The sequence below is a fragment of the Aotus nancymaae genome, unplaced genomic scaffold, assembly GCF_030222135.1.
Source record: "Aotus nancymaae isolate 86718 unplaced genomic scaffold, 86718_ANA_hifiasm-v0.15.2.pri h1tg000046l, whole genome shotgun sequence".
In the NCBI taxonomy this organism is placed as follows: domain Eukaryota; kingdom Metazoa; phylum Chordata; class Mammalia; order Primates; family Aotidae; genus Aotus; species Aotus nancymaae.
Window position 1 is genome coordinate 29,847,174 of NW_026988460.1, and position 22,693 is coordinate 29,869,866.

Consider the following 22,693-nt stretch of genomic DNA (forward strand, 5'->3'; position numbering starts at 1 on the left):
TTTGTTTCTGCATTACGTTGCTTAGGATTATGGCCTCCATTTCCATTTATGTTGCTGCAGAGGACATAATCTCATTTTTTCATGGCTGCATAGTATTCCGTGGTGCATATGTACTCCATATTCTTTATTCAGTCTTCTGTTGATGGGCATTTAGGTTGATTTCAGGTCTCTGCTATTGTGAATGGTGCTGTGATGAACATACCTATACATGTGTCTTTAGGGTAGAATGATTTATATCACTTGGGGAAAAACCCAATAATAGGATTGCTGGGTTGAATGGTACTTCTGTTTTAAGTTATTTGAGAAATCACCCCACTGCTTTCCACAATGGCTAAACTAATTTACATTCCCACAAGCAGTGTATAAGTATTCCCTTTTGTCCACAGCCTCACCAGCATCTGTTATTTCTTGACTTTTTAATAATAGCCATTCTAACTGGTGGATTTTCCAATTTCTTAGCTTATAATTACTCATATATTCTCTTATAATTACGTTTACTTTTGGTCATAACGTCTCCTCTTTCACTCCTAATTTAGGTATTTGAGTCTTCTCTCTTTTTTTCTTGATCAGTTTATCTAAAGGGTTGTCAATTTTGTTAATATCTTCAAGAACCCAACTATTGATTGTGCTGGCTTTTTTTGTTTGTTTCTCAATTCTCTATTTCATTTATTACCACTCTAATCTATATTCATTCCTGCCTTCTATTTTTTGGGGTTTAGTTTGCTTTTCTTTTTCATCTTAAGGTAGAAGATTGATTTATTAATTTGTTCATTTCTTTTTAAAGAAAGTGACATTTATAGGTATAAATTTCCCTCTAAGCACTGCATTAACACGTGCCATAATTTTTGGTATGTTGTGTTTCCATTTTCATTCATCTCAAAGACATTTCTAATTTCTCTTGTGATTTTGTCTTTTACCCATTAGTTATTTAAGAGTATGGGCTGGATATGGTGACTCATGCCTGTAATCCTAGCACATTGGGAGCCTGAGGTGAGCAGGTCACTTGAGCTCAGAAGTTCGAGACCAGCCTGGGCAACCCAGTGATACCTCATCTCTACAAAAATTTAAAAAATTAGGTGGTTGCGGTGGCACACACCCGTAGTCCCAGCTACTCGGGGGGCTGAGATGGGAGGATTGCATGAACCCTGGAGATCTAGGCTGCAGTGAACTGTGATCATGCCACCGCACTCCAGCCAGCCTGGGTGCCGGACTGAGACCCTATCTAAGAAAAAAAGAGTATGTTGTTTAATTTCCACATATTTATGAATTTCCCAAATTTCCTTCTGTTACTAACATCTAATTTTATTTTATGGTGGTTGGATTGTTGTTTGATTTTGTGTGATTTCAGTCTTAAATTATTGAATTCATTTTTCCTATGATAGATCAAGCCTACAAAATGTTCCATGTGCACTTAAGATTGAGTATTCTGCTATTGTTGCACAGTGTTCTGTATAGATGTGTTTGATCTAATTGGTGTATGATGTTGTTGAAGTTCTCTTTCTTTTGTTGGTATTGTTAATTGTTCTATCAATTATTGTCTTTTTCTTCTTTTGATTCTGCCACTTTTACTTTATATATTTTGGGGCTCTGTTGTTAGGCATATGTATGTTTGTAATTGTTACAGCTTTTTGATGGATTGATCCTTTGATCATTATCAAATATCGTTCTTTGTCCGTAGTTAGAATTCTTGTCTTTATGTCTGTTTTGCCTGATATTATTAAAGTAGTAAAGCCACTCCAGTTATCTTTGGGTTACTGTTTGCATATTATATTTATTTAAATCCTTTTACTTCCAGCCTATCCATTTATATTTAATGTAATAATTGATAAGATGGGATTTATGTCTGCCATTTTGCTATTTGTTTTCTATATGTCTTATGTCTTTTTTCCCCCATTTCCCCATTACTGTATTGTTTTGTAGTAAGCAGATCTTTCCTAGTGTATCACTTTTATTCGCTTGTTATTTCTTTTACATTTTTTTTCTTAGAGATTGCCCTGAGGATTACAGTCAGCACTTTGGTTTATAATAATCTAGTTTGGAACAATAGTAACTTAATTCAAACATGATTTACGTAGTTGTCTTTAAATTGGATAAGAGAAAAAAGAGTTACTAACAAAAATGTGCTTATACTTAAAAAAAGAAAATCTGTCTAGGTGGTAACCTTCACCAGTGCTCTTTCTTTCTCTGTGTGGATTCAGGCTAGTGTCTACGGTCCTAATTCGGTCTGAAAGACCCTTTAGTGTTTCCTTTAGGGCCGGTGTACTGGAGACGAATGCTCTGTGTCTGTTTGTCTGAAAATCTCTTAATTTCTCCTTTACTTTGAAAAGATGATTTTGCTAGTTAAGAGTTCTTAGGTGCCAGCGTTTGTTCTTTGAGCACTTTGATGCCATCCTATTGCCTTCTGGCTTCTATTTCTGCTGAGAAAGGAGTTGCTAATCTTAATAGAACAGTGGTCCCGGCCGGGCGCGGTGGCTCACGCCTGTAATCCTAGCACTTTGGGAGGCCGAGGTGGGTGGATCACCTGAGGTCAGGAGTTCAAGACCAGCCTGGCCAACATGGTGAAACCCTATCTCTTAAAAAAAAAAAAAAAAAAAAAAAAAAGAACAGTGGTCCCCAACCTTTTTGCCACCAGTGACTGATTTTATGGAAGACAATTTTTCAACAGACTGGGGTGGAGGGGAGGTGCTGGTTTGGGGATGAAACTATTCCACCTCAGATCATCAGGCACTGGATTCTCATGAGGAGCGCACAACCTAGATCCCCTGCATGCGCAGTTTACAATACGGTTTGAGATCCTGTGAGGATCTGATGCTGCCGCTGATCTGACTGGAGGGGGAACTCAGGCAGTGATTCTCACCAGGAGTCGCTTACCTTCTGCTGTGTGGCTCAGTTCCCAACAGGAGTTGGGGACCCCTGCTCTAAAGGATCCCTTTTACATGATGAGTTGCTGCTCTCTTCCTGCTTCGAAGATCTTTGGCAGGTCTTGTTGTACTCTCTTGGAATTTATTCTACTTGGAATTTGTGGAGCTCCATGGATGTGGAAATTAATGTTTTATGCAATCAGGAGAGGTTTTGCCCATTATTTTTCAAATATTCTTTCTACCTTCCCCCTTTTCAACATTTATATTGTTATGCTTGATATTATTCCATAGTTCTTGGGGGTCCTGTTTCTTTTTCTTTGTTCTTTTTCATTTCTGTTCATCATACTGAATAATCTCTCTCAATTTATCTTTCAGTTCAGTGATTCTTTATATTCCCCCTGCTTAGTTCGGCCATTAGCTCTTATAGGGAATTTTACATTCCAGCTGTTGTACTTTAAAACTCCTCAATTTCTATTTGGTTATTTTAAAAAATAATTTCTATCTCTATCTCTATATTGATATTCTGTATTTGAGTAGACATCATTTTGAAGCTTTCCTTTGGTTCTTTCAGTATGGTTTATTAAGTTCTTGGAACATATTTTAAACAGCCAGTTCAAAGTTTTGGCCTCCTTCAGGGACAATCTCTATTAATTTTTTTTTTAATGGGGCATCCTTTCTTATTTTTTGGTATGTCTCATTTTTGTTGTTGAAAGTGGACCTTTAACAGCTTATAACATGACAGGTGTGGAAATGAGATTCCCCCTCCCCAGGATTTGCTGTTGCTGCTTGTTGTTGTTTGTGTAGTGATTTTTCTCAACCAATCCTGTAAACATTCCTTCATTCTCTGTCGTGTGTGGCCACAGAATTCTCTGCTTAGTGCCACCTGATGACCAGTTATAGATTTCCTTGAACTCTGTGCCTGGAACTCCGTGCCTGAAATGAATGTGCCTCCTGGTCTTTACCCAGGGGCCCTGTGTACATGCTGGGCACATCCAGTCTGGTGCTCGCCAGAGCCTCCCCAGTCTTTACCTGCTGCTTGTACAAAGCCTCTAGGAGGTACAAACTTGGGGCCTTCCTAGGAATTTCCTGAGTGTCTTCCTGGCCACGGGTGTGGCACTATCCATTGGTGACCTGCTATTAGAATGGGGCAAAAGTAATTGTGGTTTTTGCCATTAAAAGTAATAGCAAAAACCACAATTACTTTTGCATCAAACTAATAGATTCCCCGAGTGTGTGGGAACTTTTCAAAACCCCATTGACATCCCCTTCCTCAGCTTTTCCTTCGAAGCGTTTTCATTAGTCTATTGTCCACCCCAGTGGGTAGCCACTGTGCCTATAATTGTTTTCTACTAACTTTTCCCAGGTGCAAAAGGTTTTTGCACCAGGTGAACTCCAAGTGGGGTTAAATACAGACAGCCCTTTAAGTGGGGTTTTAGGGATCCCCATATGGGTCAAAAAATAATTCTTTGGGCATGGGGATTTGAAAGAGCTCCAGCCTTGTCATACCTTCCAGGCTGCTGGCTCTCACTGCAGTTGTGGGCTGTTGAGAGCTGGAGAGGGTAGTGGAACCAGGCAAGTTAGAACATCACCAGCATCTTGAATGTTAAAAAGTGATCTTTCTTGCTGAGAGTTAGCCGTTTTTCTTGAATAGGTACTCCTGGATGCCTCGAGCCTTTGATACCAGTAACAGTGCTGAAAAAGTTGATTTTGACAGTGTTTGCTGTTTTTTTAAATTGCTTTTATAGAAGAGAGAATTTTCAGAGGCCCTTTTTTGCTGACTTCAGCTTATATATGTTTGTGCTCTTCTGTATGTTTTGTGCTCACACATGTGCATATTAAACAACAAACAATTGTAAATTGGGGTTAATGATGCTGGTGGAGCAGGTGCAGAGTAAGGGCTGCAGTTTGGATGGGATGATGCCGGCCTGGGGCTGGACAGGTGCCTGAGGCGCCTTGGGTGTTAGCGCCGTGGGATTCAGGAACTCAGTCCTACAACACCCTGTTGCTTTGTGTCTCCCACTGTAGGGCTGCCAGGCACTCAGCTGTGCCCACCCAGATGGATAGGACAGAGACCCGGCAGCGGAGGCTGGACAGCAGTGGCAAGCCAGGGGAGCTGGGGCTTCCTCACCCCCTCAGCACGGGAGGACTCCCTGCAGCCTCAGAAGATGGAGCTCTCAGGCCCCCTGAGAGCCAAAGCGTGGCCCCCAAGCCACTGGAGACTGAGCCTAGCAAGGAGACTGCCTGGTCCATTGGCCTTCAGGTGACCATGCCCTTCATGTTTGCAGGCCTGGGGCTGTCCTGGGCCGGCATGCTTCTGGACTATTTCCAGGTAAGAGGCAACTAAATGAGGATGGGGAGGGGGGCACTGTCAAATGTCACCTATAGAGTAGGCAGCTTCACATCAGGTCCAGCTTAAAGGATATTGGAAAGGCCTCTCAAAAAGCCTTTTATTTTTTTTCCTGTATATTGGGCAAGATTCTTTTAGTCTCTGGTTATAGGGACTAAATTTAACTCAAGTTAATTTTCAATAGACAGTTTATTAGCCCATATGATTGATGTAGACCAAAACTTACTTAATCATTTCCTTTCTGATGTACTTTGAAGTTTAACAACTGTGTCAGTCAACTAGCACTGCCATAACGAAGTCCCACACGGGGCTTCAACAACAGACATTTATTTTCTCATAGTTCTAGAGGCTGGAAGTCCAAGATCAAGGCGCCTGCAGTGTTGGTTTCTCCTGCGGCCTCTCTGTTTGGCTTACAGATGACTGTCTTCTCCCTGTGTCTTCACATGATCTTCCTTCTGTGCGTCTCTCTGTCCTAATCCCTCTTCCTAAAACCCATCAGATTGGATTAGGGCCCACCCTAAAGACCTCATTTTAATTTAATTACCTCTTTTTTGTTGTTGTTGAGACAGAGTCTTGCTCTGTCACCCAGGCTAGAGTGCAGTGGCGTGATATTGGCTCACTGCAACCTCTGCCTCCCAGGTTCAAGCGATTCTCCTGCCTCAGCCTCCCAAGTAGCTGGGATTACAGGCATGTGCTACTATGCCTGGTTAATTTTTGTATTTTTAGTAGAGATGGGGTTTCACCGTGTTAGCCAGGATGGTCTCCATCTCCTGACCTCATGATCCACCTGCATGAGCCTCCCAAAGTGCTGGGATTACAGGTGTGAGCCACCACACCCGGCCTAATTTAGTTACCTCTTAAAGGCCCTGTCTCCAATTACAGTCTCATTCTGAGGTACTGGGTGTTAGGAATTCAAGATATGAATTTTTCCAGGGACATACTTTAGGTCATAACCACTTAAAAATATTACTAAGAAATGCTACAATGAATATTCTTGACATAAATCATTTTCTACATTTTGGAGTAAATCAGTAGGATAACTTGTTGCAAGTAGAATTGCTGAGTAAAGAGCATGTGTCTTTGTGGCTTTGATGGAGATCACCAAATCATCCGTCTAATGGTAGGACGTCATCCTTCCTCCAGCCCCCAGGGAAATGCTTGTTCCCAACACTCAACCAACACAGATCTTTTCAACGTTTTTGATCTCTAGTAATCTGCTGGCTGGAAATTGCATTTCATTGTATTTAATTTAATTTCTCTTGGTGCCTAACAAGTTATCCCAAAACTCACACATTATATTAAGCATGTATGTATCCCAATAATACACATATGCTTAATATAATAGCATGTATTATCTCGTGGTTACTGTGGGTAAAGAATCCAGGTGAAGTTTAACTGGCTTTCTGTTTCATGGTCTCTCCTGAGGCTGTGGCTCCAGTCCAGCTTACTCACAGCATGATGTTCCTGGTGGGTACTGGCCTACCAGCCTCAGCTTCTTACTGCTGTTGCCCAGAGGCCCCCTCAGGTCCTCTCCATGTGGATGCCTCCAGCATGGTGCCCACTTTATCAGGATGCGGTCAAAATAGAGTCTGCTGGTGAGACAGACATCACTCTCTTCTGTAACCTAGACATAGAAGCAGCATGACCTTGCTTCTGTTGGTGTGAATCAGGTCACCAGGTTCAGCCACATTCCAGGGGAAACGATTGCCTAAGAGCATCAGTACCAGGAGGCAGAGTCAGGGGCTGTCCTCGAGGGCTGCTGCCTGCCGTGGTCCTTATAGTGTGGTCTGTGCTGCTGCTTATGAGTGAGAGAGGTTGAGGATCTTGACATTTCTATTTATATTCTTTTCTCATATTTCTATGGAGTGGTTGTCTGTTTTCTTCTTGATACCTAGGGGCTTTGTATATATTAAGGAAATTGGCCATTTAATTGTGACGTGGTTTACAAATGTTTCCTATTTTTTTTTTCCATTTGTCTTTTGACTTTGCTTTTGGTGGCTTTTTGCTGTGCATTCATTTTTTCAAATGCAGTCTGTCATCTTTTTTTTAGTTTCATTCATCTTTCTATAAGGCTCTGAGCCTGTGCCCTCCTTAGAAACAGAAGCTGCTTTTTATATAGGTCCCTATCTGCCTGTGTGCATGCACAGAGTAGCATATATTAGAGGCTAGGGATGTGTTTCTATGAAGAAGAAAAACTCCCCTCTGCTACAAGTCTGCTTTCTTTGCATTGCCTATGTGAGAGGTTCAAAGTGGATGTCCACAGCTGTTGTGCTGGTCTGCATTGGTTTGTTGACTGGTTATTGTTTAGTTCAGTTCAAACGTTTCAAAACTGGAAGCTTTTCATTTCAGTGCTTATATTTAGCTCCTCTTTAAAACTCAGAAGATTTGGCAACGTGTGGTTCATGTATCAGTTTTCTGTTGCTGTGTTCAAATTACCACAAATTTAGCAGCTTAAAACAGCACATACTGAATAGCTCATAATTCTGTAAGGCAGAGTGCAGGCATGGTATGGCTGGGGTCTCTGCTAAGGGTCTCGACGGCTGAAATCCATGTGCTGGCCAGGATGTTTTCTCTTGCGGCTCTGGAGAAACATCCACTTCCAAGCGTATTTCTGTCTTCAGAACTCATCTTCTTGTGTTCCCCTTTGAGGCTGCAGGACTGCAGTTCCATTTTCTCGCTGACTGTCAGCCAGGGGCTGCACTTCACTTCTCAAGGCCACTCCTGTATCCTGCCATGTGGCCTTTCCATCTTCAAAGGGAGCAGTGGAGAAACCTCCCTTGAGTGAAATCCCTTTCTGACTTCAGGAAGCGCCTACTCCCCTTAAAGGGTTTATCTGATGAAGCCAAACTCATCCCAAGTGAATCTTTCTGAAATTCCACCAGGCCTTCTCACCGGAATGTGTGGAGCAGGCAGGAATGCCAGCAGTCTCCAGAAACTAATCTGGTTCTGGGCTCCATGCGGTGGGCTAGGATGAATGTTGTGTGCATGTGCCGGGAAGAACGGGGGTCTCCAGGCAGGTTACAGCCTTACAAGGACACGGAGCAGCCTAGAAAGGCCAGGAGGACAAGAGGGCTGGCTGGAGAGATGTTTGTGTGGGCAAAGAGAGAAGACTGGGGGTGCAGGAGGAGGTGAGGGCAGCCTATTTTGACTGCCTCCTCTTCACTCTGCTGCCTCCTCTTCACTCATGCCCTAGGGTTATGGGAATGGTGGACACGCAACACCTGGCCCTGGACAGGTGGGGACCATGGCAATTTTTCAGTCCTCATACCCACCACCCAGGCAGGAGGACACCACATGCCACACCACACAGGGCCTCTCGAGAGCAGAGTGAGCCAGCAGGGGATGTGGGGGGCAAAATTTGTCCTAACAAGAGAGTGGGGAACTCACCCCACCCCGATTCCTGACTATTTACGTAATTCCACAGGGTGGCGGAAACTGAAGTCTGCTTCTTGGGGATGTGGAGGGGCAGTGCCTGCCCTGAAATAAGGACACTGTTGGTCTGGGAACCTCGTCCACAGGAGCAGAGTCAGGAGGGGAATGTACTGCTCACAGCATCTTACTCTCTGCAGGTGTTGAGGCAGTACTTTGTAGTTTTAGGCCTTACCCTACCTTTGACCCCTTGATGCCTCGATGCCAACTTCAGCCTTGGTGGTGACTGAGACTTTCAGGGAATAGAACAGCCTCTCCAGGGAGCAGGGTAGGCCCTTGGCCAAGAGGGAGAGGGCCACGTGGTGCCCTTGGAAAGTATCTGCTTTGTGGCTAGGAAGGGCAACAGAGGGATTTCATGGCCTGGGTACAGGTACGTGTGTCCCTGCGGGGCTCAGATCTGGCTTAATTAGTGTCTGTGACAGTGGTGACAGCCAGTGACGGTCCCTTTGCCACCTGTCACTTCATCAGAGTTCTTTGAGGGGCCTGTGTGCCTCCTGCTGACCCTGGCTGCCTGTGGCCCACCCGGGAAGTGGGGGTGTCACTGGGTGCTTCCTGCAGAGCTGGTGCTCTGTATTTCAAGAAGGAAATGAGGGCCTTGGCCACCGTCGGCTGTGCCTGAACCTTAGAGGATCAGGAGCGATTGGCTGAGGCCTTGTGTTGTGGCTGTAGTATATGTGTAGGCATTTGTAACCCTGTTTTATGTTTTGTATGTTAGTGAGGCAGCAGATTCCCAGAGCTCTTTACACCCGAGTGGGGCAGCTTCGAGGCCCTGGGCCAAGAGCCTGTGCACAGGTGCAGAGGGAGCCGCCAGCAGGCCAGGGTGCCGATGCCGTTGATATCCTGATGCTTGCCCACTGTGCTGACCCTTGGAGGTTTGCTCCTTATAAGGGACTTTCTGGTTAAAATGGAAAGCAGCACCCTTCCCCTGAGCTCCCTTGCATATTACATGGCAGCACCCTCCATGAAGCCTACAGCACCCCCCGCACCTGCTACCATGAACGGCCAGCCCATCTCAAGGGGCCTTGGGTAGCCAATGGCCCCAGGGAGGGGTGACTCCTCTGGCACCATGGCATCTGGCAAAGGACTGAGGACAAGGGAGACCACCCCTCCTGCAGGTGGGATATGCCAGAGGGCCCAGATTTGGCTCTATTCTATTTTTTTATTTTTTTATTTTATTTTTTCGAGACGGAGTTTTGCTCTTGTTACCCAGGCTGGAGTGCAATGGTGCGATCACGGCTCACTGCAACCTCCGCCTCCTGGGTTCAGGCAATTCTCCTGCCTCAGCCTCTTGAGTAGCTGGGATTCCAGGCATGCGCCACCATGCCAGGCTAATTTTTGTATTTTTAGTAGAGACGGGGTTTCACCATGTTGACCAGGATGGTCTCTATCTCTTGACCTCATGATCCACCCGCCTCGGCCTCCCAAAGTGCTGGGATTACAGGCGTGAGCCACCGCGCCCGGCTGGCTCTATTCTATTTTTAAGGAGACCTCAGTAGCTGTACTGAGGTTAGGAGTGCCGCTTCTGAAGGCATAATGGGCAGCGGGTGTGGAGGGTCACAGGCACAGCGTCTGTGAGAGCCTGTGCTTCCAGGAGAGCCCAGCATGTGGCCAGCAGCTGCTCCTCTGATGGTGCACAGTGCAGGGTGGAGGAGAGCATTTCCCTGGATCCACAGCCCCTAGACAACTTATGGCTATCAGCCTCTAGACTCCAGGGCTTGAGGGAAGGTTGCTAATGCCCCCTCTTCCATGAAGGCGTTTCTGGGGGCACCAATAAGAGTGACTGCTGATTTTAACTTGGACAAATTCTAGAACCTTTTGTTGGAGAAGCCCATTTGAGTTGGGTTGCTTTGCAGATGACAGCATAAATGGGCACAGGTAAATTTTGCAGATGAGAAATATGTTGCTTCCAGAACCCCAAAAGAACTAAAAGATGTTGGAGACTTGTGTTAATGTTGTGGGTGCTGAGAGGGTTAATAGCCTTGTTGCAGAGTTGGAGATGGAATGGCTCTCAGTTTACCAAATAATTTTCAGGAGTTTAACTAAGGTGCCAGGCCTCGCACCACATGTAGGGTGATGGCCTCCTCTCTCATTGTGAGCGCCTTTGTAGGTTACTTATATGCCCTTAATGAGTGTATCAGAGGAGCCTCTGTGAAGGAGGCCTTCGTCAGTGTAATGTAACTGTGCTCCTGAGAAAGATGGATGCAGGGGAAACCTTGGCTGCATGACTGTGTGTGATGGCAGACTTGTGGAGGTCCCTGTGGGGAGCCAAAAGGTATCTAGTAGTCCCTTTAGAGGCGAAGGCCAACTATGCCTGAGAGCCTGGTGAAATAGGCACTGAACAGAACGTATTAGCCAAGTCTATAGCAGCAAAGTACCAGTTGATTTGGATGCAGCCAGTGATTTCAGTAATATTCGGTGTTGGATGTGGGGTCTGCATGGACGGGGTCATGGCATTAAGGTGGTGGTAATCTACCATGAGGCACCCTTTCATTCTCTCCAGGCTTAGGAACGAGCCAAATTGGCCTGTGAAAAGGAGAAGCAGGGGGATTGGCACACCCTGTTCAAGTCTCGCATAAGTTTCCCTCCTTGAAGGTCCTGTTGTAATTTGCATTAGTGGTAGTAACTGTTTTAGTGGGGAGTGGGGGAGGGTCTCTGGGATCTCATCTGGTCAAGCCAATTGATAAGTTAGACCAGGTGGCAGGAGTGCCAGAGAGCACCCACCAGACTCACACCAGCCTGAAGTCAGTTAATGGTAGTTCTTGTCATGGGGGTGAAAACAACCCTTTAGGGTGGGAGGAGATGACAGATCCTCCCTTATTACACGGCAACACCCTCTGTGTTGAGGTTCAAGCCAGCAATTGGCAGTTGCATCCCAGCTGGCTGTGTGGGCTTATTCGCAAGCAAAGAGCAGGTAGGGAGAGCTGGCCAGGTGTCCTCAGTCACAGTGGGCCCATCTGTTCATGAGGCAGTGGTTATAGTCACCTCCTTTTCACCTCGTCAGTGAGGGAGAGGGTCTCACCCTTGGGTTATGGGTATGGTGGACCCTTGACACCCAGCCCTGGATAGGTGAGGGCCACAGCAGTTTGTTCGTTCATTCATTCATTTACTCACTCATTCACTCGCTCACTCACTCATTCAGGCAGCATATACTGTGTGCCTGTGCCAGGCAGATGGCCCTGCCCTCATGCCACTCACACAGCAGGTGTGGGGGTCAGTGTTGATAACAATGAGGGCTGTGTGTCCCAGCAAGTGGTGGGAGCGGCCCTGTGGAGGGAGGCCAGGAAGATCCCCCTTCCCCAGGAGGGGTTGTTGCAGGGGTGGCAAGAGAGGCTGCTTGGAGACACTGCAGGAGCAGGCCAGCCTGGCAGGGGGCAGACAAGTCTTTAATCTTCACATGTGGGTGGGTTCTGCCAGTCGAGATCAGAAGCAGAAAATAAAGAAGAACCTTAACATTTTTTTTTTTTAAAGATTTCACTCTTGTTGCCTAGACTGGAGCGCAATGGCACAACCTCAGCTTACCACAACCTCCACCTCCCAGGTTCAAGCAATTCCCCTGCCTTAGCCTCCCAAAAAGCTGGGGTTACAGGCGTGTGCCACCACACCCAGTTAATTTTGTATTTTTAGTAGAGACAAGGTTTCTCCATGTTGGTCAGGCTATTCTCGAGCTCCCGACCTCAAGTGATCTGCCTGCCTCGGCCTCCCAAAGCGCTGGGATTACAGGCATGAGCCACCTCACCTGGCTGAACCTTAACAGTTATTTAAAATTTAATTGGCCTGATCTGTGAGACCTGAACAAGATGGGGGAAGAATTCAGACCTATAAGAATGACCTTCTGGCTCAGAACCTGCCTAGGGTCAAGGTGACCCTGAGAAATGAATTGGATGCTGTGTTGGAACTGCTCCTGGGAACATGAGCAGTTCCCATTTCAGCATCAGAAATGTACTCCAGAGCCCCCTGCCCACTCTCTGCAGACCCTCCCCTAAAAACACACCCCAGTAAGAATGAGGTGGTAGGCAGAGATCAGTGGTCTTCAGCGTTCTGATCCTGTGGTCTTTGTGGGGCCTGGGCTGCCTGTTGCGGAAGCCTCCCAGGGTGGTCCTGGTGCACCTGATGGGTGAGTACCACTGATCTTGTGCCAGTTTCTCATGCTGTGGGCTGTGGGGTGGCCTGGAGGCCCAGAGAAGGTCACACAGAAACCACCAGATGCCAGACCTAGATTCCACCTGCTGCTCTGTGCAGCTGGAATCTAGTTCAAGCTCCTTGAGATTTTTCTGCTGTGCTACTGAGCTATTTTTAAAACCACACTCTTGATTTTCTGGATAATAACCCAATGAGCTGTGTTGACATGTTTTGTTGTCAAGTTTTCACAGGAGAGTCATTTTTCTGATATAATTACATTATTTGCTTTTGATGACAATTTATTTTGTGATTTATAAAAGCAAATAATCACACTTGTCAGAATAGAAAATTATAAAATAAAGATAACATTTCACTGCACATGCATGTGTGTATGTATCTTTATTTCTCACTCAATTTTTAAACAGATTTGAGAAGCATTTTTGTAATAATTTGTAACTTACTCGATCAGACACCTCTTTCTATATGAGAGTAGGCAAATGATTGTTAATTTCTGCATCTCCTGCACTGAAGAGGATGTTTCCAGATTTGCTATGTATGATTATACATTGTGTGATGGTGTCTGACCATGTCCAAAACTATGATGACACTGCGAGAGGTGCCGACACCTGAAGGAAGTGATCACCTGTCAGGGAGCTGCTCAGCTATGTGCCTTGGGAATGTATATCCCACAACAGGCCTTGAGCAGCCAGAGAAACTAGGCCAGCCTACAGGACTCTCTCTTTAACCAGGTCATGCCTTTAAACCAGTAATCTTCTGCAACGCCTCTCTCAGAATCAGGCCATTTCTCTCTGCCTCCTGTTGGTTCAATCTCCTGTTTGAACAAACTGATCCTAACCGTGGATGACGGACAGCGATGGGATTGGCAGGCAAAAGTGATAGCCCAGAAGCTGAGGTCTCGGCTTGCCTTTGACACTAACTTGCTGTGTGGTCTTGAGAAAACCGTTCATTTTTTTCACTTGCAAAACAAAATGTTGTAGTTCCTGTGAACATCCCAGGGCTGTTGTGAAATTGTTGTGAAATTGACAGAAGGAGAGAGAGCTCTGAGAAATATAGACTGCTGCACAAGGGAACAACCGAGCATGCCTTCAGTTATTTGCAGTGACTGAGTGCTTGCGTGTGGCCGAGTCTCCTCTGTGACCTCATTATGCCCTGGGTTTCCTTCAGAGCAGTTGTCACAGATCATCATTTCATTTTTTTTTTTTTAATCTGATAAGCTGTGTCCGTTCCACTCACAGTGTACCCTGGAGTTTAGGGCGGAGGCTGGCAAATACTAGGCCCTAAGTACTGATCCGTGGAGTGAAGCCATGGAGAATCCCCAAGATTGCAGCGGTGAGAAGGGCTCTGTTCTCAGGAGAGGTCTCATGCCAGGGAGGGAGGGCAGATACACCCGCAGTTCACGCTTCTGTTATGCAAAAGTGGGAGCTGTCTTCAGAGAGGTTCAGAGAATATGTTGAGAATTCTGGGAAAGAGCTGTTAGACTCTGGCTGAGAGGAGATGCCTCAGCTGGCCAAGAGGCCTGGCAGATGTTTGGCCTCAGTGATGTGTTGGCCTGCAGCAGAGGGGAGGAGCATGGGCATCCTGTGAGGCTCGTGAGAAATTCCCTCTGCAGCTGCAGCATAGGACCATAGACTAGAAAAAAGGAGGCTCACGTGGATGTGTCTTTCCAGACTGCAAGGGGTCCAGGCGCCCTTTTCTCAGGCAGTGCGTTGACCACCATGGAGAATGTGTGAGCAAGCACCATACTCACAGTGCACCTGTGGGTTGTGCCTGTGAAGAGCACACACTGGTTTTGCAGAGAGACAGGTTAGAGGGACAAAGGGCCGTGGCGAAGGCAGCGTCTGTGGGTGGGAGTTGGGGACAGCTGTGGGAGAGGTGTGGGGACAGGCAGAGTGGATGTGGGATTGAAGTGGCTGGGGTTCAGAGTGAGGCTTGCATTGCTGGCAGAACCTTTCCTTGAGGCGGGCCACTTGGGAGAGGCAGGCTTGGAAGCGGTGGTCCTGAGAGACTGGCGGAGTGAGACACACACTCATCCCTACGAGGGCCTGGGTATGTGGTCTGAAAGCTTGGAGGAGAGGTCTGGGCTGAGAGATTTGGGAGTTGCTCCATCTGAAATAGCAAGATCATCGGTGAGGAAGAGAGTTCCCAAATGGAGTTAACTACTGCCATATAAGAAAGGACACCAAAGCTTAGCAGCTTGTTTAAAGCCATTGTTTGATGCTGAATCCACAGGTTGGGCAGGGCCCAGTGAGAAGAACCGCCTGCTCTGTGTTGTGGCTGTTGCGCCAGCCCAAGACGGCACACTCACGTGCCAGGCTGGGCTATAGGCAGGACCCTGGCATATGGCCTCTGTGTGTGACCATGTGGTCTTCCTCACAGCAGAGTAGCTAGGAGCATGAGCAGTCCAAAAGATAAAAAGTTAAAAGATAAAAATTGTCGGTTTCTTAATATCCACACCCAGAAACTGACTGCCACAGCGTCTCTTCCACTGTGTTCTCTTGGACAAGCTGTGGGGACAGTGGGAAGAGGTGTACAGAAACTCTAGCTCTCAGTGGGAATTGTGTGGGAGTTTAGGGCCCATTATGCATTGCTCCTACGAGGATCTTGAAAATATCTGTTGAATGAATGAGTAAATGAAGAGTGTAGGCAAAGATGCAGTATGAGGAATATTGGGGGCACGAGAGGAGCAGGTGCTGGAGAAATTCGTCTGGAGTTCGGTTGCAGGGACAGGCTTGGGGAGGCCGGTGGGACCCACACTGGGGAGGGCAGTGGACTCCAGGCTGGGGTCTGCACTTGAGCCTGGGATAGGCTGTCCGATGGGAGAAGCAGGTAAGGTGCCCAACTAGGGTCACGGTTTAGGGATGGAGTGGAAGTGAGGCCTAGACCTGACAGCAGCCCTGCGTTCAGCAGGTGAGTCTGACTGTCAGCTTCGGGCTTCTGCCTGCCCCGTTCCTGGTGCCTGTGGAATGTGCAGAGGACGCACCCAACAACAGAACCCCGGGAGTCAGAGGTGGCTTCCCAGACCCTTCTCCTCCTCTGTGTGAGGAGGGTCAGCAGGGCCAGTCTGAACTTTGTACATGAAGAAAGCCAGGTCACTTTGGAAGCATGTTTATGAGTCTTCCAGGCTGTGGAGGGAGAATAGGGCTGCGTTTTTTTCTGTGAACACAGCTTCCTGTGGCCATGAACCCCCTGGCTGGACACAAGTCGAGGTGACCCAGGGTGTGTCTTCCTGCCTGGGGACCCACAGACTGCTTGACCTTGAAGAATAAAACTTGAGATCTGTAGAACTGGCCCGAGGAGGTAGTCCCTCTGTGCTGAGATCTCCCCAGACCCTCCTCTGCCAGGAGGGGAGCAGCCCAGGGCACTTGTACAGGGCAAGGTGGCAGCAGACCTCTGTCTGGGCACTCACCAAGGCCGGGCCCCACGTGGGCTCCAGCTTTGTCCAGCCCAGCCAGTATGGACCGGCCTGCTGGGCTGCTGGATGCTGTCAAGGTCGGTGCGGAGGAACCATGAGCCTTCATGGCAGGCCGGCAGAGGGAGGTCCTGGCAGACACACAGCCACTGTCTGAGGAGAACCTGACCTTCAGGGAGGGACAACAGGGGCCGGCGGAGTCTCCGGAATGAGACCCTGAGTCACACTGGCCTTTGTTCCTCACTCATCTCTGCTGGCCCTCTGCCAAGGGGCTATCGGGGAACTCTGCAGGCGCAGGGCACCTGGTGACTGGGAAGCCTCTGTTTGTGTGGACTTCTTGGGAAGAACGTCCTGGTGTGGGCCAGGAGGAGAGGACTGGAGATACCCCAGGCTCCGACTGCGTGCTCCTGGGATCGTGGTGCATTGCCTGGCCATGGTGGTCACTCAGCTGAATCTGAAGTTTTGCTTTCAGGGCAAGAAGCTGCGAGGCTTCAGCTGTGAGCTCACCAGGTCCTCACATGGGGTCTTGCCTGAGTCTGTCTTCACCATCATGTGCCAGGTTGTGGTGCCCATTCTGCTGTCCGGCTTGGGCATGATGACGGCTGGCCTGGTGATGAACACCATCCAAGTACGTACTGGGTGTTTGGGAGGTCAGGGGCGAGGGACACACCGACCAGGTCTCCTGGCCCCACAGACAGGGCAGGCTGGAGACATGAGGAACCTCCGAAATGGGACAGCAGCCCTGAGCCTGCCCTTGCTGCTTGGGCATCCTGGATGTCAGTGAGGCTGGCAAGAGGGACCTCTAAAACTGAGACCTCAGCATTGGAGATTCACAGAACGATGGAGGTTTGTCAGAACCTTAGCCTGCACGTGCTTCCTCAGCCCGGGAGCTCAACCACCTTCCTCCCAGTGCATGTGGGCTCATGGGGCAGAGTCTGCCACTCACCAGTGGAGGGGATTCTTAATTACACCGTTCTGCCTTCATTTCCCCATCTGAAAACGGGGATCATGAAAGCCCTCACCTCACAGAATCATGAGGACCAGATGACTTGGTCTGTGTGCTGTGGTCCCCGTGGGGTGGGGGCATGACTGCTGCGGGCAGAGCTCAGTGTACCCAGCCCCCAGCATCCTGGTGTGGCCCCTGGTGAAAGGACAAGGTTTGGAGCCTGAGGGTGCAGATGGGCAGGCCGTGGTGGTCTCCCTGTGGTGGTGGCCTGTGCTGAGGGAGATTCGCTCATTACAATCTGTTTCTCCCCTAGTGTGGTTCGGGTAGTGTATCGGAATCAGTGGGAGGTTTGTACTGTCTGCCTACTGAAACATTTCATATAGAGTCAGTTTAGAAAAATTGGAAAATACACCTAAGTGATGAAGGAAGGGTGTCCCTCGCCTCTATCACTGCTGCTGTGCACCTATCAAGACAATTTTCTATGTACATATCAACATATACATGCATGGTTTATAATATGCAGTATTGCTTTTTAATCTGTAAATATAAACTTGAAATTTCAAACCATAAGGACACCTCAGATAGCGTTTCATGTTCCCAATTGTACGCAGCGTCTTAATCCTAATGGCCACTCAGCATCTGTCTGTGCCCCTGGTTCCAAGTTGGAGAGGGGTGGTCTGTACCCACCAGTCCACCTGGCCTCCGACTGTGAGCTCACGATGGCTCCCAGGTGGCTTCTGCTTGCTCATCTCAGTTCATGGGACACTGATCCCCCTTTGGGGCTGGGGTGGCCTTTTGCATCCTGGCCAGCACCCTGTTAGAAAACTTGTGCTTCTGTGGGCTTGCAACCTGAACACCCACTTCTTCCTCCAATAGCCTCACCCCAAGCTGTGCTGAGAGCCCCACCCTGCTGATGCTGGGGAGAGAGACTGTCAGGCAGTCTGGAGGGCTGGGCAGGGAGTGGAAGCCACAAGCAGTTGTTTGCCTGTGAAGGAAGAGGGAGCAGTCATTCTTCTTAGGGGTCAGGAGATCTGTAGGGGAGCAGGACAATTTGATTTGGACTTTAAAGGGTAGTGTAGCAATTTCCAGGATTCCCTGAAAAGACGTGAACATTCCAGGCAGAGGGATCTGTGTGCAAAGATATGGGTGAATGATAGTGTGTATTTGTAGAGCGTGAGGGACAGGAGTGGCTGCTGTCATAGGGACAGGGATGCTGGGCAGGAGTGAGGGGCTCTGTCTGCTCTGCTTAGAGTGTGTGCTATGCACTGACTATAGCAGGTGGCTGCTTTATGTTAAAATGAGTATCTTGCTGGTTTTATTGAAGGGTAGCATAGACACATAGGACAGCACACAACCCCTTTGTGCGGTTCCATGGGCCACCTCAAGGTACAGGGACCTTTGCAGCCCCACCCAGGGCATCCTCAGCAGAGCCCCAGCAGAGTCCTATGTGCTCAGCTGTCTTAGCCCCACCTCTGACTCTAGCACCGCGAGTTTGTGTTGGCTGATCTTGACATATGCTTGCTTGTCTTTGGGGTTCATAGGACTTATGTGTTAGGTACACCCTAGAAGAGGAGTTGGCAGTGAAGGGTTACAGGTAGCTGAGTGATGGGGTCATATTTATGCGACAAAACTCACCCCAGGCAGTGGTGTCAAGGATGACCCCAAGGGTGAAGAGGAGCAGGGGAGGGCTGGGGGGGCTGTGGGCAGAGTTCAGAGCCCCTCAAGTGTAAGAATCATTATTTCTGATGATTTCAACCTCCCTGATGACCGATAAAGGCATCTTTAAAGTGTTGCTGGAGAGGACGGTGGCAGAATTTAAAAGCTGTGATGAACATCAGATTGGGGAAAAGAAGGCGTTGAGTCCTGGCTGGCAGAGCAGTAAGGGTGGCAAGAAGTTTGGGGATTTGGGGTTTGAGGTGCTTGTGGGGTGTTCAGGGTTCAGCCAGAGTTGGACGGGCGGATCTGATGTTCACAAGAGACTTCTGAGCCAGAGACATTGGGAGGCACCCGCACAAGCCCAGGGTGTCAGTGTATTTGCTATTGGCTGCAGCTACCAGGAAACCTAACTCAAAGGGACTTTAAAAAAAGGACACTTATTATCTCTGTACAGAAGTCCAGATATAGGACAGTGCCAGAATTAGTTAATTACTGGATTAACAATGTCACCCAGCATTTTTTCGCTTTACATTTGTATTCGTTTGCTAGGATAGCCATAACAAAATACCAGAACTGGTAGCTTAAACAACAGAAACTGATTTTTTCCACAATTCCAGAGGCTGGAAGTCTGAGATGCAAGTGTTGACAGGGTTGGTTTTTGAGCTTTGCAGATGGCTGTGTGTCTTCACGTGGTCTCGCCTCTGTACATGTCTAGGTCCTAATTTCCTCTAGTGAGAATGCCACTCATACTGGGCTAGGACCCACCCTCACGGCTAGATTTCAATTTTATCTCTTTAAAGACTGTCTCTCCAAATATAGTCGTGTTTTGGTACTAGGCATGAGGACTTCACCATACGAGTTTTAGGGGACACAATTCAGCCAGTCTCCGAGACTTTGTGCCAGAGCAGTCGCGTCACGGTTGTGTGACACCCAATGTGATCAGACGGGAATTCTCAGATCTCACTGGCCTGAGTCATAGCAACCACAGCAAGGAGGATGGGACCACCATGCATTAGGATTCAGCTTCCACTCTCTCTCCTGCCTAGGCTTCCTGCTGAAAGCCCTGGGAGGATGGAGCAGGTAGGGTGGCTGCTGGGAGATAGTGCCAGGTGTGCAGTGGAAGGGGACTCAAGTTGCGGAAGGGACAGGGTGTGGGGAGAAAGGAGAACTGAAGAGAAAGCAGGAAGGAAGGTCAGTATTACAAGGTCAGGAGAAGGAAGAGGGGCCGAGACGGGGTGGATAGTGAGGTGGGCACAGGACTGGGGGGTGAAGGCTGAGAGGCCGGGGAGAGGGTTGCAGAGCTGTGCCTGTCAGCAGGTGCTTTATCTGTGCAGTGGGGGACAGTGCCACCCTGAAGGTAGAGCAGCAGGTGGGGCTTACCCATCAGGGGCCACCACTTCCTTTAGAGAGAGAGTGAGAGCTGTAAGGCTGCAGGGTGGACCCAGCCGCTGCAGCACTGAGAGTGATGGGTGAGGACCGGCACTTGTTTGAAGGTAGTGGTGCTGGGAAGGCAGGAGGGAAGGCTGAGAGGAGGGTTTTTTTGTGACTTTGGGGTTGCTGGGTGCAGGGTCTTGGGTATAGGCAGAGAGAGTGCCCATGAGCACCCTAGGCGGCACAGGAGGTTGGGAGAGTGTGGGTAGCAGCGCCCAAAGGCTAACTGGGGAGTATGTGATGGTCTTGGTTCCCCTGCTAAGGATAGAGACCCGCTCTGTGTTGAGGAGTGTGCAGGCTGAGAGGACAGCTGCACAGAGCCGTGGCCAGATGCCACTGGGAGGCTGGGGGGCGCGGGAGGACACCGTGCTTGGTGACATTGTTCTCTTTTCAAGCTTTAGAAGAGGGCAAACTCAGAACTCCGTCAGAGCTAGAACTGGATTCTGAATTCCACAGCCCGGTAGATGAGGTACAGGGAGAAACTGAACAGGAAGGGAACCATAAACAGTGCTCATTTTCCTTGGTCTGAGAGCAGAAAGGAGTCTTAAAGGGCCTCTGGCCTGATTTCTTCACCTTCATGCCTGGTCAGGGCTGTTGCTGGGCAGCTTGTGGATGACTGTCTGAGTCCCTAGAGGCTGGGCCGATTTGCACATCTTTACACAGCTCTTGCCTTGTAGGGGATGTCCAGGGACTAGACCTCAGGCCTCCTATCTCCTTGATGACAAAGCAGGGATTTGTTTTCAGGTCTAGAATTCTAAACCCAGGAGAAGCTTCTAGTGTTAGACGTCAGAGATCTCTGCAGCGGCCAGACAGGCAAAATAAATCAGTAGGATCAGATGGGGCATTAAAACTGATTTAGGGGAACATCTAATTATACATTTAACAGTTAAGAATTGTTTTCGCCTCTACCAATAAATGTTTTCTCTTCCATTTTTCTTGAAGCACCAATCCCTTTGACCTGTCTTTGAATTTATTGATTTTTCTATGTTAAATGGGATAGAGACATATGCTATCTGTTTTTAAACACCCCGAGCCCCACAGGCTGCTCAGTGGCAGCTTGCACAAAGCCCCTGGACCTGGTGGTAGAGGGAGGCAGGGCCTGCCTGGCCTGCCTGAAGATCCTCGATCCCCGGCAGAGACAGGGCCTTTCCTCAGCCTAGCTATCTTGCAGGTATTTCCAGGCCTCCCGATTCATGAGAAATCCCCCAACTTTCTCATCCAGGACCCATTCATGCCTCTATAGAACACACGGTACAGAGCACAGGCAGCACAGCTGCCACCCGCTGGCCTCCAGCCTGGCCCAGTCCCCAGCGTGCTTCCAGCCGCTGATGCTGATTCAGTGAACAGCACTAAAAAGGTTTCACAGCTTTATCATTTCTTTGTGTTTAGTTTAAAGTCATTTAAGAAACTACTTAGTCTTACTTGTTCATTTTATGGGGAGTGAAAAGTGACTTGCTAAAGGTTCTCTCAAGAAATTTCCAGAGATTCGCTGACATGTGTGTTTGGTTTATCTCCTTACTCTTTCCCTACCAGCACTGGCCTGTGTTTGTGGAGGTGAAAGACCTTTTGACGTTGGTGCCACCCCTGGTGGGCCTGAAGGGGAACCTGGAGATGACACTGGCGTCCAGACTCTCCACAGCTGTAAGTGGACACCTGGACATACGAGGCGGCCACAACATGGGGCAGGAGCGTCCCTACCGCTGGGTCTCCCCTGTTGCGCAGGCGGTGGGTTAGATTCTCCAAAACAATGGATATTTCTGAGTTTTGTTACCTAACGATGCTGTCCCTGGTCCCCCTCCCAGCCTAACACCCTGGCTTCCCGTTACCAAACTGCATGACTAAGGGATGTGCGCAGCCCTGTGTGTCCCCGTTCCTCCCTTGAAATGTCAGTGGGTGCCATGTGCCCCAAGTCCGCACACCGCCCTGCCCACCCACATCCACCTGGACCCTGAGCCTGTGAAACTCAGCCCCTTCACACATTCACGCAGACCACGACAAGCAATGCAGACGTGATGGAGAGTTCAGTGGAGGAGACAGGAAGGGTTTGTCACCTACAGTAACCTTTCTCGGCTGCTTCTACTCCCCAGAATGGCTCTCTGAATACTTGGTCACTGGAGGTGTCTTCTCTGGGCTCCTGAACCAGCATAGTTCCTAGTTCTGCCAGCTCTTCTCACACCTTCCCAGCTACCCCAGGAGACTGAAGCTTTTTTCCTTCTACTACACAGAATGGTTTCTCCGTTCTCTGATGCCCATGTGTTATCCTATAGGTGACAAAGACTGTGGCAAGAGGAGGTTGTGGTGTGTTCAAGGAACTGAGAGGACAGCAATGTAGCTAGAGAGCAGAGGGCAGGTGGGGTGGGGGCAGGGGACTGCTGAATATGAGGCTGAAGAGATAGGCAAGGTGTGAGTGGCCAAACAGTGGCCCTGAAGATAACCAGGTCCTGGTCCTGGAACCTGTGGATGTTAACTTCTAG

At 48.5% G+C, this 22,693-nt stretch overlaps 1 protein-coding gene across 6 annotated transcripts in view; it reads left to right on the plus strand.

The window, feature by feature from the left end:
• The window catches only part of SLC41A3 (solute carrier family 41 member 3), a 71,301-nt gene that overhangs the window by 3,458 nt on the left and 45,150 nt on the right, over positions 1 to 22,693 (plus strand). For 4 of the 6 annotated variants that reach the window (XM_064362117.1, XM_064362118.1, XM_064362116.1 and 1 more), the window contains exons 2-3: positions 4,887 to 5,190; positions 21,753 to 21,860. In XM_064362117.1, the coding sequence (XP_064218187.1) occupies positions 4,918 to 5,190; positions 21,753 to 21,860 (381 nt within the window). In that variant the 5' untranslated portion in view covers positions 4,887 to 4,917. Of the gene's footprint in view, positions 1 to 4,886; positions 5,191 to 16,048; positions 16,815 to 20,005; positions 20,036 to 21,752; positions 21,861 to 22,693 lie in introns of those variants that run through there. The other 2 variants (XM_012475796.2, XM_012475797.3) reach the window with 2 other exon arrangements.